The following is an 18037-nucleotide window of genomic DNA, read 5'->3' on the forward strand; positions in this document are numbered from 1 at the left end:
GTACTATATCTGTTTTTATGTCTCATGGTCTGATTTGCTCTAAGCTGCATTGACCGGTGTAAATAGAGTGTATAACTACCTATATCTAAGATATAGGCCTACTTACTCTAATGATTCAACTGTAATTAAAAGTCTTTATCCCTTTATTTTTAAAGAAAGCAAGGGTACAAAACTCAACTCTGGAATTGTGAGATACTCATGTTTATGTCTGTGTTAATACCCACCCAAACACCCAAATTATTAACTTTTAGTGATTAGCATGTGCAATACAGACTATTGATGGTATTGAAAGTCATTTCAGCATTTTTGTGCTTGTATTTGAGTGTTTTTGCCTCACTCATGATATTGGCTGGTTCGGTTTGCAGTTTAATAAGGGTTATATTTTGGACAACAATAAAAAACAACTAAAACGATTGCATCGCCATGGTGATTATTTTTGTAACCACTTGAGAAATGAGCTTTGAATGAGTCACTTCATCAATCAAAAGTCACAATAAGAGTATATTAAAAAAAATTGTGAAAAGAAGCATTAAGGCAAAACAACAGCGTTTCATAATCAACTTCTCTGGTTAGTAAAAGATCAATGCTGTACCCTATCACTAAACCTCGATATCTTAAAGCACAGGCTAGCAGAGTAGCTTCTGGTTAGTAAAACATCAATGCTGTACCCTATCACTACACCTTGATATCTTAAAGTGCAAAATAGCAGAGTAGCTTTGGCTGAATGTTACTACAACTAATCCTTTCACGTCTACTCCATATAATACTTCTTCATAATCAACCATTCCTTCTTTTATCAAATCAGCAACTCCTTTGATGGCAGTTGCTAAGGAAGTTTCTGGTATAATAAACCTACATAAATAAATTAATTCTTCTACCAAGCATGCATAATTGCTCAATATTTAATGCTTTGTTATCAGTAAACAATAACTTATACAAACCACAGTGACTGAGCAATCGGTCTTTGTTCAAGTCTGTTGCTTAATGTTTGTTTAATCTATGTTTTAAACAAATACATACAAGTAGACAATCATAAGATAAGAAAATAGAAAGCTGTCATTTGATGTCTGGGTATGAACTCAGCATTACATTCAAATGTTAAAAGACATCGAGCAAAGTTGATGGTGAATTACAAGGTGTTGACATTACTTTACTCTGCAGTGTTATTGTTATGCTTGCTGCTCTCTGACCTCCAAGATTATATTTAGAAATTATTCTGTCCAAGTGGAAATCAATTTTATAACTGCATAAAACTGTTCATAATGAAATCATTTTAAATTTAATAAATTTATTATGATTCATTTACTGAACGTTATTTAAAACCCTTGACAAGGTTTATCACAGCAATGAGACCTAAAAAACGACGATGATGAGATAATTACCTTTTTATATAATTTTTTACCTTATTCATTAAATAACTGAACCAACCGATTGTAGAGATTCCCACTGCCCAGGTGCCCTTTTCTAGACTTAACTCTTCTAGAATAAAAAAGTTATTTACTAAAAGCGACTGTCGTACATGCGACCTTTGAAGTAATAACTGTAAAGGAAGTAGTAAATTCTGTTGCTGTTTTGTAACATAGAGAGAGCGATAAGGAAAACAAAAAGAAAATTCTGATCAGGTATCCTGGCTGAGTTAGTGCAACAAACCTATGAAGCGTGAATTGAAAAGTGACCGTGACCCGAAAGCGAGTCTACTTTAATAAGTTCTGTTTTGAGGAGTACAACGCTAGTCTTGAAAGGATCGATAGAGTGCAAATCAGAATCGTTGGAACAGTAGGGTGTGACTTCATAGGCATAAGTAAACTCCGAATCCGTTTGAAGCATAGAAACCCAGTATATGGCTCCTCGCGTCGTGTCTAAATGTACATGTTGAACCTGTTGACATGTTGGTAGAAAAAAACTGACACAATTGCTCTCATGACCTTCACCTCACCTAGGCTAAAAACAAATTGTGAGTCTACTTGTAAACTCGATACATATACATCATTTAGCAGTGTCTCGGTGTGCAGCCACAGCAGCTCCCTATGCAGTTATAGCTATGCAATTTGCAGGTGTATTTATCCAAGGCTACTTTGTGACTTTACGTAAATCATAAGCTATCGTCTGTTGCTAGGTTGCTTGTAATTTCTCTTGACGGTGTTCCTGGTGTGATTTTGTTTTTAATAGCCAATCCCTTTAAGACTCGTATTGAAATGCTGATTTTCTGAATTAAATTATTTGTAGACTTTTCCATATCACGAAGTTCTTTTGATATCTCGATGGTAGGAATCTCAGTCTATCGTAAACTACTCAAATAGGCAAAGAATAGGCAATAGAATGCTCCAGGCAATAGGCCTGGCCTATACCCGCCCTATGATGGGCAAGTCCGCAATATGGTATCCGTGATACAGTAACTCCGAAGTTAACATTGCCTCTCACATCGGTGATGATCAACAGTGAACTCAAGGGCTGTAGTTGCGCATAGCAGTTTTTCCTTGTACTTTAGTCATGATTAGCTCACCGATTGTTAGCCAAGTGGTATTAATGCAACAATTAAATTATTTAAATAGTTTCAAGCAGTTTACAAACCATTTCTTCAGGTTTGGTAAAGGCTTGCGAGGAGCAGCAGGTAAGTTTTGACCAGTGAGTGTCTAGTTATGCATGGCTAGTGATGGTGCTTGTGTTATACAAGTACTAAGTTCTATACACTAATAGTACAGCGAAACTTGGGTGTACCAGTGCCGAAGAGTTATGGTGGGCTGACTATCAGATCATGTTTTCATAGGGCGCTGTAGTTAAGCGATGGTTACGCGACGCCTTATGTCATGGAGTATGTCTGCATAAGAAGCAACAGAAAAGCAAAACTTATTGGCCTTCACAAGTGCGACGCAGTTGGTCGCTGAAGCCGTTTCCATAGAACAAAGATGCTAAATTTGCACGGGTTCTAAACAGTGACACTTAATCACAACAAAATGAGAGCAGCACCACTGTTTCCATGATGGCAATGTAGTGCTATATTGGGGCGTGTCGCTACACTACCGCTGTCGCTGTATGGAAACTTTGTGACTGCCTATCAAATTTTCTCTGTCGAGTAATCTGTAGCAAGCTTGTACTAAACAGAGAGATTCACAGGCTTAAAGATTGGACATCCTTGACTTTTATTGGAATTTAACTACTCTGAAATTTAATAGAAAGAATGAGAAACAGCATCTGCCTTCAGTTATTTACAAAAACCATTTGCTGATAAACATTGTGGCTGGTCAACGCTGAAAAGCTCCGTGTGATAGTTAAAGTAAGCAAACAGGCCTTAATTGGCGGCAAGCCAACACTTATGAGTGGTTAGTACTTTATGTGCAAATAGTGTCCATAATTCTTTGTCCTCTGACATATGTTTGATTGCACAGTTTCAGGTTTCAATCAAAAATACCAAGAAGTTAGTAGTGTGATTGGATTAAATACTAGCTGGTTGGTCGAAATGTTTGTTTCAGTCAAGATTTATCGGAGTACTGACAGCAGGATAAAACAACCTTTGCAAGTTAAACTAACTGGTACTCAGGCAGTCTAGCGTGCCTGGTGGCATCTTAGTGACACACGAGTATAAATATGTGCAAAATTATTTGGAAACACCAGTATGCGATTGATTGGGGGAAATGTTTGAGTGTTGGTCTACCATGGTGAATGTTGTGGGGTTACATCATCTACGATTAAGATTACGAATTACAATTACACCATCTGGGGTTTGAAACCCAGATGATGTAATGGTTTTTCTAACCTCCAACCACGGACTCAGACAAAATGAATAAACTGTTGTTAGAGTAAAGATTACAAGGCAGCTATGCCTGCAGATATATGTTTAAAATTAAGGAGCTTGCAACACTAGTACAACAGGAAGAACTTGCAAAGAGGAAAGGCCAAACATATCCTTAGTTGAAAAAAGTCATCATGTCATACCAATTACGATGGTACCCTTTAAATCAGATTGCAACTATGCCAAAACCATCCTCACAGTAATATGAAGCAGAGCATGTGAGCTGAACCGACATCTCCCACTCGATAGCTTTGCGTAAACTCAATTTTTCGCTAGTCAGTTAAGTTTTGTACTGGGAAATAATTAATCATTTGACAAAGGGGTGTACAAGTTTTCAAAGTTTTTGAATCACAAGGTCTGTTAAAAAGATTTTGAAACTAAACTAATCAGAATAGAGTTTTATATCAGCTGATATAAGAGGTGTGATAAGAACTGTAAAAATCTTTTTCGCAAATCGAATCAAACTTTTTTGGTCCCTCTCTTACCACAGTGAGTAACAATCTGAGCATGCTCTACATAGAAAAAGCTATTACTATTACTAAGGGCAACAGCATTATTATTATTGTAAGAATTAAAATAAACTAATCTGTGTCACTAGTAATTTTACTAAGTAGAGAGTCATAAGAAGTCTATAATTCTACAGTTAGGTAGCCACAATGCGTTTGAGTCTGCTAGTAACTGCAAACAAAAATTGCGTTAAAATTTTAACACTTTTGCCAAGTGAAAATTCTCTCACCTATATTGGCTCAGTGTAGGCATCAGATTGTTTTATTTTAGTTTACGTATGTACATAATAGCCTGTTTACCTAATCACCAGTTCCAAAAGCTGTCTATTAAGCCCACCAATAACTACGTCTCGGTATTCAGTCATGCGCAAAAGTAGCGTCAAGCAGCACTACAAGGCTTGTGGTACATAATCAGTCAATGAAAGTATCAATATTCTTATTCCTTATAACATAGTTAGGTTTAAGTAGATATATTTAAAGTTTCACTCAAACTACTTTGTTAAACGATTATTTGTAAAAACCTCCTCTTTTCGTTTTCTTATAAATAAAAAGTTGTAACCTTAAATCTGATTGCTCAACAGGCACAGCCTAGTGATGACTGACCACCTTTATGGTTCATCTCTGATCTTGTCCCTCACCCTTCAAATAATACTTTTATTCAATCTGAAATTTTGACAAAACGCTAAGTGGGCTGCTGAAATCTTGCACATTAAATTGGGTTCATTAATTAAAAATTTAGGTTTCCATAGTTTAACAAGCTGCTGTTAATATACTTGAAAAAAGTTATGGAAATTTTAAAAATCAGGTGAAAGTGGGGGGTTCTCTTTAAAAAGGTAGGTTTGAACTGACAAAAAACAGCATTTGGCTATAACTCTATTTTTATTGCCTGCAGTATTTATTTGGAAATTTTTCTGAAGTTTTTTTGCGTTAAAAACGTATTATGTTAGACATTATGTAGTAAAAGTAACTTCAAATATTTTTAGAGATGGTTAAAGTTATTGACTTCCAAGCTGTTGTGCAAGCTAGTATACAGTGAACTCAGAGTTACAGCATCTCTGTCTGACAGTTTTTTTGTCTTGCGATGTAGAACAAAAAGTTTTCCATCCCCTCGTTATAGCATTTTCCTCGCCATATGGCATGAACAAAAAATTTTCTCAAAAATTAAGTTTAGCAGTTGGTGTATTACGGCACAAAAATGCTGGTATGCTACTCATCGAAATCTTTTTCACAATGCCTGAAAAAGATGGGTGCACGCACTCGCTTGTCCTCTTCCTCCCTCTCTCAGCTCAGCATTCTTTGTGTTTTGTAAAACGATTAATTAAGACAGTAACAAAATTAAGATTTAGTTTAGAAATACATTCTAGAACTTGGCTTTAAGTGTGTGTTTAGCATGCTAAACTCATTTAAGCTAAATTTAAAGTTTATGTGATGTCCGTCTCGAAGGTGAAAACTCCATATAGTATGTACTGTACAAATGCTACAATTTATTGCAGATCATAACCACTAAATAGGCAAATATAGTTACAAAGGTTCAGATACTATTTTGTTATTATATTTAATATGCACAGCATGTATATAAAATTTTGAAGTTTTGTATCGCAGAGGGGGTTTTTATTAGATAATTAGTAAGGGTTCCTATACCCCTCTAGACCACATTTTGACCTATTGATCCCAACAACGGAACAAATTAATGTTGTATGGCAGGGGTTGCTGTAGTTGGAAAGTAAGGCTTAGGTTGTATGAAACTTACTAGCTAAACAGTTATTTGTTAAAAAATGAAAGCACATACAAGGCATGATCTTGGTATTAGCACTATGCTATTAATAATAGGGGCGAGTATTCAACAGTCTACTTTTTTGTACAATTGTATTTCACACATCCTAAGGTGAAATCTTTGGCGAAACTAAAGTTTTTATAGCTATGAAACCGGCAATAATTATAATATGTGTGGCTTTTTGCATAGTTGCAATAGAGCTATATTCACAGTCTAAAAGTCAGTTTATCATTAATGCAAAAGATAGTCACTGCTGGTTGGCATTCAGCCAATGAAATGTAAAACAAAGCTCCACAAAACATGCTTATATTGTTAAATTTGGTAAACTTTACTTGCCTTTTCAGTTGATATTACTCCACCGCTGCCATGTAAATATTGCACTCATAATCTCAGCCAATGAATAAAAAACATACTATATTTTTCATACTTATTTTCCAAATTATATATAAGTGCAATAAAAATATATAAAATAGCAGATTTTTCTATAGAAAAACTAATTAGTTGAAAATTTTGTCAAAAATGTAAAAAAATTGTCTAAAATGGTTGCAGTACATTATATTTGATGCTTCAAGAAACACACTAACTGCTGGACATGCAGGGCTCTTCCTCCCTCATGGAGATCACTGCATTTCTCATCTATGGCAGCCGCCCTGGAATAGGATTAAATGCTTGTATCATACCAGGCATAGCAAGTTGTTGCATTCCCTCTATGACATATTTCCCAGAATGCCTCAGAGACTTCCGAAAGCTCGCGCTGCGACTAAGCTGAAATTAAATACTGATGGTAAATTTGTTGACCACAAAGTGGAAGTCATTTATAATGAGAGGACAAACATGAATTTGGTAATGAGAAGTAGCCTCAATTGGGCAGTTTCGTCTCGCCAAGTTCTAGCAGTTACTGACAAGCTAGCTTAGACTGCCTCTATCGCGATGTTTCTCTTGTGCAGATGATATGAATTTAGAATTGTCAACCAACCTTCAAGGCTGGTTCACACCAGATCGCCATATAATGGTACAGATGATCACTCAATAATTTAGTGATCATCTGTAATATCAAAGCTGACACTATTACAAACCCATTCGTTTTCACATCAGGAACAGTCGGTAGCATAGCATTCGCATTATACAATTGTATCTGGATGCGTTGTTTGGTGGTTTAATTCATATGATAGCCTAACCAGACTTCACATTTTTTACCTGTATTACTGAATGTGTGTCAGCATCAAGTTTAATCTCATTGGCCAATACCACAGTCAGGTTTAATCTCATTGGCCAATACCACAGTCAGCTATTTTTATAACCATATATGGTAGAGAAAATTGTCATAAATTGTATTTGTATAAACTGAAAAGTGCCCAAAGGAGAGAAGGCAGCTAGCCTCCTAGCAAGCAAGATAAAAGCCTAAATATCAGATAAATAGCTCAACCTTATACATTTTAGTATATTCAATAATCTAGTTATTCGTGAGCTATACTAGATGATCTTATTACTTCACACTATATTTAATCTATTACTGGATATCAAAAGAACTGGAAGACACCAGGATTTGTAAGTTTTAATACATTTTAGTTTTGATTAATTAGGCCTACATGTAATTTTTACATTGTTTTATTAAATCCGTTGTGCAAGGTAGGCTATGTAGTATTACGTTATGTTGTATTTTTTATGTATCATGTAATCATGTACTGCATTGCTTATTATGCAATAAAGTACTGCATTTTTTTTTATTCATATGCTTTATTGCTTGTTATGTAATCAAAGTCATTCAAAGTTAATGTCAGTATTTTAGAATACAGTTCAAGTTTTACATTTCATTCATGTACTTTCACAAAACCAGTTCAAATATGATCCGGTAACAACAATGCAGTCGCGAAAAAGATTAAATACTAGTCCCGTAGAAACAGTCATAAAAAATAATTATCGAATAACCCGTGATGGCCAATCATCATGTACAATGCACAGGATGTTGTAGATGCTTGGCGAACTATAGGAAAATCTTGACAGCTGCAATCTTTCCAGACGTGTCTGCGTTGCCTCGATGATACAATCGCTTTACGGTCGACGTATTCAACAAGTAATTGCTGAAAGGACAATGCCGACATACAGCGATATAGTGTGAACCAACCTTCAGGGAACTAGTCACAAGCAGATGACAAGGGAAGACAGAAAACAAAGCCCTACGAAAGTCATTGATAAACCAAAACCTTACAACAGTCATAGTCGAAACGACCAACTGCAAGAGGGACATTCATCGATCAAATGTATTATACGCTTAGTTGATGTGTTGTCTAAAAGTACATCGGCTGAGAAAAACTCAAAGGATTTGCTGATTGACAAAAAGAAATTATTCGCTGGGAGCATCTTGATTACACTTTTCTCGATTTCAGCATAATCTGGTTTCAATGAAAATGTAATTTTGAACTGTGACTGTAGGACATCATACAAACAATTACCTATATATGAATAAAGATCTATAGTGAGTATGTGATCACCACTAATATGAATTGTAACTGTCTGTGAAACCTTTAGGATAAATTTCTAACAAACTAAACCTATTGTTTCCAGAAGTTTACAGAAGCATTTTTGTAGTTTGTTTCATGTCATGGACCCAAATTGATTCAGTACGTAGTTACTGTAATACAGTGCAAGTTGAGTTACAGTGTTCTACGCGTTTCAATGGACACTGATATGTCGCAAATTAACTTGTGTATGTTTGTTGAAAAGGTGAGGAATTCTACACAAAAAATCGCAGCGGCGCACTCCTGTCCAGCTCAAACCGAAATAGGAATTACCGAAGTTAGAAAAATGTTTAAAATAGAATAGGTTGTGGGACATTTTCTTGCACAACATTCGCAAGTGACGTTTCCATCATTCCCAAACATGAAACGTACTATAAAATTTTGCAAGCAACAACACTTATTTAGCTTGTGGATTTTTGACACTTTCATCTTGCGAATGACCCAAATTCGCGGATTAGCCACATCATGGAAACATTGATTTCTAAGTTTAGGAAAATAATGGCTTATTTTCTATTGTCATAAGACTTGATTGATCGTTGCATTCTTTTCACTGTAAAAATTTCAAAAATTTTGATGAAAATCATTTAAGCTGCAAAATAAATTTAATTAGAGGCTGTACAAAATGCCGCAAAACTAGTGAGTTAATAAAAAGTTTAAAATATTTCCATAAACTTGAATAGGATTGAGAACATGTATCGGCTCCAGATTAGCCTACATTAGCAAATATGGATAGACAGGCATATGAAGACATTACAATACAACAAAAAAGTAACTTCAAAGTGACAGTCAAAAAGAATGTGCTTCCTGTGATTGGTGAAATATGGGGTAATCAAATAAATATTACCAACCACTTGTCCTAGAAACTGCCGTTTTAGTGACAAATAAAAACTGTGGCACTCTCAAGACTTCAGTTATTCCCCTTAACAGGCGTTTGATGCTTTACCAATGAGCAAGTTTGCAAACTTCATGGAGCCAACTGCTCAAAGGAGTAGGCATACAGAGGAGGAGAGGCGGTATGAGGGATTAAGAGAGGGGAAGGAATGAGGGGAGGGTGAGGAGGAGGGTGGAACAGAGGGGAAATAGGGAGAAAGAGGGAGAAAAAGAAAGGTGGATAACAAATAAGGAATGGGAAGGAATAGAAAAGGTAGAGAGGAGAGAAAAGGTAGAGAGAAGAGAGAGGGGAAGGAAGAGGTGGGAAGGAAGAGGTGGGAAGGAAAGCAGGGAAATCAGAGTCGAGAGGAAGGAAAAGAATAATGAGAATAGGGGGGAGAGAGAGAGGGTGGTTACAGAGTAAGCTAGACTGGCATGAGAACCAGCTTTGCATGCGACAATAATTTTGTATCAAGTTCAACTTTAAACCAACAGAACACTTAAACTCTTAAAGGTTGACTTGCAACAAAATACACATTACAGTTATTTGGTATGATAAGATTCACCATGTCTTACTCTGCTGTGTTGTAGGTGTGAAATATGTGGAAATGTGATTACAAGCTCTTAAAAGCTAAAAAAACAAACAGTTAATCGCAGCCACAAAGACCGCCGTAGTTTGGATTCGCTTTCCAAAACGGCTCAAATATGACGTAGTTGGTACAGGATGGTTTCTGTTTACTTTTTCATGCAACCTCATTCATCGAAATATTTTCACAAATATACTTCATGCATTCAATAAACCCATGTCTATTGTTTTTACGCGTCTGTTTTATCATCATTGTAATGCTGTCACTTTGAGCACTAATATCTTATAAGATATAACTTACCGTAAAAAATGGTTAAACTTTTTAACCTTACGTCGAAGGAGTATATATCATTGTCTGATAATCATGACGAGCCTGTTGGTTACCTGTGATCATCGAAAAGAGCTGCCAAAATTATTTGCGAAGTATTGGGTCACGTTATCAGATTACAACTTGACGATTGAATAATGCCGAAACAAAATTGTATAGTGGCGAGCATCTATATTTGATACGGGGTCTTCGGTAAAACCCGAAGTGTTTGTCATAAACTAGTGCTACGATAAGTTTTACATTAAGCTTTTTATTGGCCTTTCAATTCACATGAGAACATATGTGACAAAACGATAACCAAACTGGAATGACTACGTCAGATAAATAAACAGATTCCAATCTACGGCGGCTTTTCGTTTTTGAGCTTTTAAGAGCTGGTAATCACATTTCCACGTACTTGACACCTACAACACAACAGAGTAAGACATGGTGAATCTTTTGATACCAAATAAGTGTAATGTGAATTTTGTTGCGAGTCAACCTTTAAAGGGTCTCCAAATGAAAACAGAAAATTGTGCATGTTACCATTCTTTAGTTGGTAAGTCACATTTTTTCAGTGGTGGGAGACATCTTTGTCTCTGATTCCCATCAAAAGAATGAATGACTAGTAGCTGAGAAAAAACAGTAATAATATGTCATCAGGTGTTTAGGATAGAAAAACAAGAGAGAAGTTTGCTTACTGGGCAATTACTAGTGGCTCACACCTTGCAGCTTGTAAGACTTTTTTAATTATCGGCTCGGCCAGAGATCTGTTTGAGTAAAAGTGATAACAGTCAACCACTGTTTATGCATAGTTCTCAATTAAGATTGGATTAGGTACTTGAACACTGTGACTCACCTCTCATGATTACATAAAAGACATTTGAGTAACAACGAGGAATGTAAGAACTAGTTCTATAGGTGCTACTATTTCAAATAGCGCCCGTACACTTTTATATTACATTTCAAAACATCTTTAAGATTTCGAAAGATAAATATTTTTTCTGAAGGCTATTGACAAAGAAATATCTCGTCAATCTAGATTGGAGTGTGAGTCGTGAGTGAGAGATTAGTTGCAAGCGTCAATATGTGGGTAATCTTATGTAAGAGAGCCTGTATTAGTAGCAGAAGTGATTAGGTAGAGTGCAACCTTCAAGGCTGGTTCGCACTAGATCGCCATATATTAGTGTTTCCAATGTGCCATGATATTGTTTAATTCTGTTTCACACTGTATCACAGTATGTCAGTTTTAATCACATAATAATTTAGTGATAATCTGTAATAAGAAAGTTCACACTATTACAAAACCATCCGCTTTCACACCAGTGAATAGCCGGATGCATAGCATTCGCATTATAAAGTGCAGTCAAAAAATGATTAAATTCTAGTCCCGCAGCAACAATCATAAAAAAGTAATAATGGAACAACCCATGATGGCCAATCACCATGTACAAAGCACAGGGTGTTGTAGATGTTTGGGGAACTATTTGAACATCTTGACAGCTGCAATCTTTGCTGATGCATCTGTGTTGCCTCGATGATACGATCGTTTTATGGTGGGCATATTCAACGAGTAGTTGCTGAAAGGACAACGCCGACCTATGACGATATAGTTGAACCAACCTTCAGGGAACTAGACACAAGCAGATGACAAGGGAAGGCAGAAAACAAAGCTCTACGAAAGTCATTGATAAAACCGAAACCTTACAACAGTGCAAGTTGAGTTACAGTGTTCTACGCGTTTCAATGGACACTGATATGTTGCAAATTAACTTGTGTACGTTTGTTGAAAAGGTAAGGAATTCTACACAAAAAATCGCAGCGGCGCACTCCTGTCCAGCTCAAATTGAAATAGGAATTACCGAAGTTTGAAAAATGTTTAAAATAGAATAGGTTGTGCGACAATTTTTTGCACAACATTCGCAAGTGACGTTTCCATCATTCCCAAAAATGAAACACCCCATAAAGATTTGCAAGCAACAACACTTATTTAGCTTGTGGATTTTTGACCTTTCCATCTTGCAAATGACCCAAAATTGCGGATCAGCCACATCATGGAAACATTGATTTCTAAGTTTAGGAAAATTGTGACTTATATTCTATTGTCATAAGACTTGATTGAACGTTGCTTTCTTTTCACCATAAATGTAACTTGTTCGTAGGTTGGGAACCGTCTGTAGTCGAAACGACCAACTGCAAAAGGGACATTCACCGATCAAATGCATTATACGCTTAGTTGATGTGTTGTCTAAAGGTGCATCAGCTGAGAAAAACTCAAAGGATTTGCTGATTGACAAAAAGAAATTGTTTGCTGGGAGCATCTTGATTACACTTTTCTCGATTTCAGCATAATCTGGTTTCAATGGAAAGGTAATTTTGAACTGCGACTGTAGGACATCAAACAAACAATTACCTTTATATGAATAAAGATCTATAGTGAATATGTGATCACCACTAGTATGAATTGAAGTTGTCCGTGAAACCTTTAGGATAAACTTTTAGCAAACTAAACCTACTATTTCCAGAAGCTTTTTTGTAGTCTGTTTCATCTCATGGACCCAAATTGGTTCAGTACGCAGCAGACTTTCTTTGAGCTCTTTGAGCAAAAATATAACGTTGCCAACACCTACACAAATTTGATTGCCTTCACAAATTTTTGATGATCCCTAATCAATAATTAATATACTAACGGTACTTCAATAAAGGTAATGAAAAACTCAGTAAATACATCATCTGTTCTACAAATCTGAAGCTAGTTATCATTGGTCGACCCATATATTAATTTGACAAGTTGTTGAATATGGTTGGTGGGTTTAGCCCCAGCAAATATTTATGCTCAAAGCCAAGTGTAGCCAAGCCTTTTGTCTTGTGTATGGATACTTCACAACTGTATAATTTTCGTAGAGCAAAAGCTTAGCTCAATAAAACCCAACAACATTGAAAAAATTCTGTTCGCATTACATCACTTTCGGATAAACTAGTATTGCTTGCTGAAAGAGCGTTCAGTCACACATATATTTTGCTAAAGGTTATGCCACTTTTTCCAGATAATAGCACGAGAATTAGTAGGTATGTCAAACAATCCAAATAAAGGAGGGGGTGGCTACACAGCAACAGAACTAAATATTTCAACCAAAGCAATCAAAGATTGTTTGGAGCAGTCATATTTGTTCCAACCAAACACAGAGAATTGACACCACTCGAGTTATTTTCACTCAGTGTTACTCAATTACACTCACCAAGTTCTGGATCACTATTGAACCAGCTGCTCAAGGAAATAAATATGGATAATAATAACTGTACGCAGTACAATCCATGGGAGCATCGATTGTGCCTAGCAGAGAGAAACCCAAAATGGCCAATGCCAGTTGGTTGTAAGCTTTTGGGCTTCAGTTACTTAGGCTTCTGCCAATTAGAGCCTTTGCCTAGATGCTGTTTCACTAAAATTATAAGCTTACACTATAGCTATACTGAAAAATAATTTTGAACCTTTGCCGATAAAGGTTTAGCAATCACATTTGTAACGAATGAAATTGTGACCACTGCTGCTCACTAAACGAGTACATCTAATTGGCTAACTAACTAGGAAACTAGGGTAATCGTAACAGGTCAACCATGTTGTAGTCAGATATTTTGAAACACAGGATACCTTGGCAAACTGAAGGCATATATTCTTAAGTTTAGGAATCAACTTTTTTGCTCATTGCAGGATGATGACAATGACTAACTTTTGGTGGTCAAGCGAATAGCCCAACAGCACTCAAGGCTTTGTTAAAAAAAACAACCCTTCAACTCCAGTGCTACAGTAATTGACATTGTTAGTAAGTCAATTACTGTAGCACTTATCATAAACTATTTGGGTCTAGGCTAATTTCAGCATGTGTGACCAGGCAAAAGCTTAAGCATACAAGATTTTTTGGTTTTCCAATAATAAAACTCATGAACATTGTTGCTACAACCTTTTTATATTTTTAGCAAGGCAGCCAGTGCAAACAATAACAAAGTTTGGAAAGTGAAATGGGTTAGTTTTAATGACGAAGATTGAGTCATACCGTAGAAAGAGACAGAGAGAGAGTAGGACAGAGAGAAAGAGGGGAAGAAAAGCAGAACCCCATTGTAGAACTAGAAATATCTGTTGCCATTGGATCATGTCATCACCAGTGTACTTCTGATTAGTGATTTGAACTGGAAACTCTTCGTTAAGACATTTTTACTCAACATGTTTTAAGTTCAATTGTCAGCCATCGATACTACACTTCGTTTTTCACTTTCATTGCTGCCGAAAAGCTAGTTGACCATTTTCATACACGCCTTGCGGTTCTATGTGTTGAAAATTGTCTCTTCCTAATTTTCTTCAGTTCAGTGTATTCACATGTGCACAACATGTATTTGCAAGTGCATGTAAATTTGCATGTGTGAGTTAGACGTTACTTTTCAAAGGAGCTTTCCTCATGGTTTTTTTTAAAGAGCTTGTCCTTTTAAAAATGCTTTGACTGATACAAATGACAATCTTTCAGAAACTAATTGCTGGTAGAGTTATTTGATTATTTGCAATTTTTACAGTGGCTATTTGCATTAGCTTGATGTGACGTATTTCATTCAAACTATTGCTAGCTATAAATGAAAACAAAAAAAGTAATTATTACTAAGCATTCAGAAGCCCAAACTTGCCAAAAATTGCCAGAGTTTGTAAACTGGTAATGATAAACAGCCAAACAAGCTAATAGCCATGTACTCTACAGTTTACTAGTTCATGTGCCTACTTAGACCTGCATGATCTTCAAGTTTAATTCTATGTGATTTGTTTTGGCTTCATAAAAAAACTCCCAGCATTTCTCCTGCTTTTTACAACGCAAGCTCACAGACACAGCGAGCCGAGTTTGGACAAGCCACTTTGTAAAAGAATCTTACAGCTCACAAGCTATCAACTTTCTCAGCAAGCCGATGAAAGGAAATAGGGCTATTCTGACAGTTTGGCACTGCGAGTTGATACACCTTAGCTTCTTTCTATTGTAATAATAAGCGACCGATAATTTTACTTTCTTTTGGCTAATGGAAATTTGGTTTGCGATTGGGAGTATGACAATGACAATCGTTCATTGACAAAACTTAAAAGCACTAGTTCACACCACTTTTTGTTTCTCACATAAAGCTGCCTACAAAGGTTATGCCTGCTTTGGGCCAAGCAAGAAGCCAGCTCATTCCAGGAGCGCTGCTAAAAGCCGCGCAGTTATACGGCACGCCAGTTATATAGCCTCAGTCAGTTATATGGCTTGCCCCAATCCGCTTCAGCCCAAAGCAGGCTTCATAATATCCTTCAAAAGAACAGCATTTCCCCAGAAGGAGGTTTTTGAAAGATATACACACATGCGTGTGGGCTGAATGGCCGTGGTGGCCATTCCAAGGCAGGCCCATAAAAGAGAAAGAATGGCCACATAATCTCATTGGATAACAAATGTCAAGCTAATCACTCAATCAGCAGCAAAAAGGTCAAATATAAGGGGGAATGTCTATGTAACGTAATGTCTATGTCTATGTAACGGAGTATTTGCTAAAAAAGATCGGACATATTATTAGAGTATTAGAATGAACCAATCAACAAAGGCAACTCATGCATGAGTGGATGGAAAGATGAGGGAGAAAAAGGTCTCTTGGAGGAGCGGCTAAAGGCTCACATCTGACACTGATGTGTTCACTGCATAGTATCCATGGTAACAATCCTAAATCCAGCACAATACCATTTAATATTACACACTTCTCACTGACTTAATTACTGTCGTCACAAAAACAGCTTAACATGTTTTGGAAAATTTACTGCATTGGCTAGAATAACTGATTTCATGAGTACTAAAAATAATATTAATGATGTAACTTGATTGGCCAATATATTACCAGCACAAACATTTGTAAACAACAGTGAGCTAAGTAAAGGATTATTAAGCAACTGTCAGAAGGCAACGTGTAGTAACTTAAATACCAGCGTGATATCTGGTGTAAAACAGAGGCGCCCTAACCACTGATCCATATGGCTTCCCTTTTAAGATCATATAGTATGAGTTTGCATTCATGAATAACTTATGGCTTGTTCTAAATCGTGATTTGGATCAATTGCTTTCAACATGGTATCTGATTGACAACCATGACTACATAATTCGGGAATGCAAACCTTTGTCCTTCACACATGCAGGTCCTTATCATCCTTATTACTCTAACAACTGATATCATGTTAAATTCTGACAAACAGTTTGACCATATCTAAGTTAGTCATGAATGCCTGTCTTGTTTTACCCTATTGTGGAATCACACACTAGCTAAGATCTACCAGGAAGCGTGGGGTAAGCTTTTACTCACACATTTAAGAAGGAAAGAGCGCAGGTAAATAGGCAAGACTATATCTCAATCACCTGCGGCCTCCTTTTCGATCCAGGACTATGATCGTAGTCAACGATTTCTTCATCGACTATGGCTTTTGACTGTTCGCTTAAGCTGCCATATTTTCGCGAGTGAGTTCGACGTCGTACACTCTCTCTCACATTCCCCAGTTGATGAGCGCTGCGTCGTTTGAATTCTTTAAAACTGTTCCTTAGTTTACTGCTCCTTTGGAAACTGATCGGATTATATTCTGGTTTACTATTAGTTTTAGATAAGTTTTCAGTGACTTCTGATAGTTCTTCCGATGATGCCAAAACTTCAATGTCATCAGAAGTGGAATCTGTTATTTCGGTCATATCTAATGCTGGCTCGGATCTATGCTTTGGGTCTAAAACTCCATCAGGCGTGATTCCGATTTCAGCGTTGGCTTCATCTATTTTTCGTCTGCTGTAGAAAGCACTTTTCGTTGCCGAGGAACTAGTGTCGGCTGCAGCGACTTCCGATTCTTCAACCGAGTGAATGTCTATAAACCGCTCTGTATCATTGGAAGACTCCCTGCTGAATGTTCGGAAACGATTGGAGCCAGTTTTATTGGTCATTCGATGTTTATGTACCATTCGTTGCACAAACTTCCATCTCATAAATGGTTTTTTCTCAAGCAGCTTGAACATAGCAAGCCAGTTTTAACTGTCATACAGAGACGATTGAAGAACAACCTAAAATTATCAGAAAGCACTGAGACACATGCTACGCTAGCTTGGCAAAGTTTCTGTTGTCTCAACACTATCAGCGCTGACAAATAACTATTCAAGGTCTGAGCTTCAAGATCCCTTCTCAATATACTTACTTTAATTGTTAGAAAATTGGAGAAAGAATTAGTTATTACTTAGACGTCTATTCCTTCTACATGAACTTCAATCCTTCGGCTGATCATGGAGTTTCAAGCGACTTCAGTCACACCCCTAGTAGAGTTCACGCCTGACTGACCACCTGTTGAGCGCTGATCATTGATAGCCATAGAACTTCAGATCAGTTAGACGATTCTGCACGCCTCCGTCAAAGTTTATTCAACAACAATACAACTATGCAGATTAAATAATTACAGGTATCGATCACACGATTAGTAGGTTTTGAATGTATAGCTGTCCATTGTGCATTCCATTGATGAATAGCTTTTCATAAGCTCGTAAGACTTATGAATTACACGGAGTGCTAATAGCTGCAGACTGATCAGCAACAAAGCCTGTGTACCAAATTATGTTTAGACTAAACTACATTGCCACCAGCCTCAATAATTCATAACCAAAGCTAGC

General features: G+C 36.7%; 1 protein-coding gene across 6 annotated transcripts; it reads right to left on the minus strand.

The window, feature by feature from the left end:
- Nucleotides 1–428: 428 nt before the first annotated feature.
- LOC137399830 (uncharacterized) lies at nt 429–17700 on the minus strand. 6 transcript variants are annotated; one of them, XR_010979182.1, is made up of 4 exons: nt 17572–17700; nt 16757–17440; nt 6655–6835; nt 429–852 (listed from the first exon to the last, which is right to left on the minus strand). XR_010979182.1 is itself a non-coding variant. In XM_068086068.1 (4 exons), the coding sequence occupies exons 2-3, from the start codon at nt 17393–17395 to the stop codon at nt 6703–6705; spliced, it is 657 nt and encodes a 218-aa protein (XP_067942169.1). In that variant the 5' UTR covers nt 17396–17440; nt 17572–17700; the 3' UTR covers nt 429–852; nt 6655–6702. The 6 variants fall into 6 exon arrangements, 3 of the variants coding, with proteins under 3 accessions (XP_067942169.1, XP_067942168.1, XP_067942167.1); XM_068086068.1 differs by having other exon boundaries at nt 6655–6720; XR_010979183.1 differs by lacking the exon at nt 429–852 and adding an exon at nt 1841–1859.
- Between the last annotated feature and the right edge of the window lie 337 nt (nt 17701–18037).

This window comes from Watersipora subatra, chromosome 7 (assembly GCF_963576615.1).
Source record: "Watersipora subatra chromosome 7, tzWatSuba1.1, whole genome shotgun sequence".
NCBI classification, from domain to species: domain Eukaryota; kingdom Metazoa; phylum Bryozoa; class Gymnolaemata; order Cheilostomatida; family Watersiporidae; genus Watersipora; species Watersipora subatra.

Excerpts from the sequence above, each read along its gene's own strand:
- LOC137399830 (XM_068086066.1), bottom strand. The coding sequence starts at position 17,395 with ATGTTCAAGCTGCTTGAGAAAAAACCATTTATGAGATGGAAGTTTGTG. Across the intron at positions 6,836-16,756 it reads GATCGAAAAGGAGGCCGCAG|CTTAGTCGCAGCGCGAGCTT; the intron begins GTGATTGAGATA and ends ATTTAATTTCAG.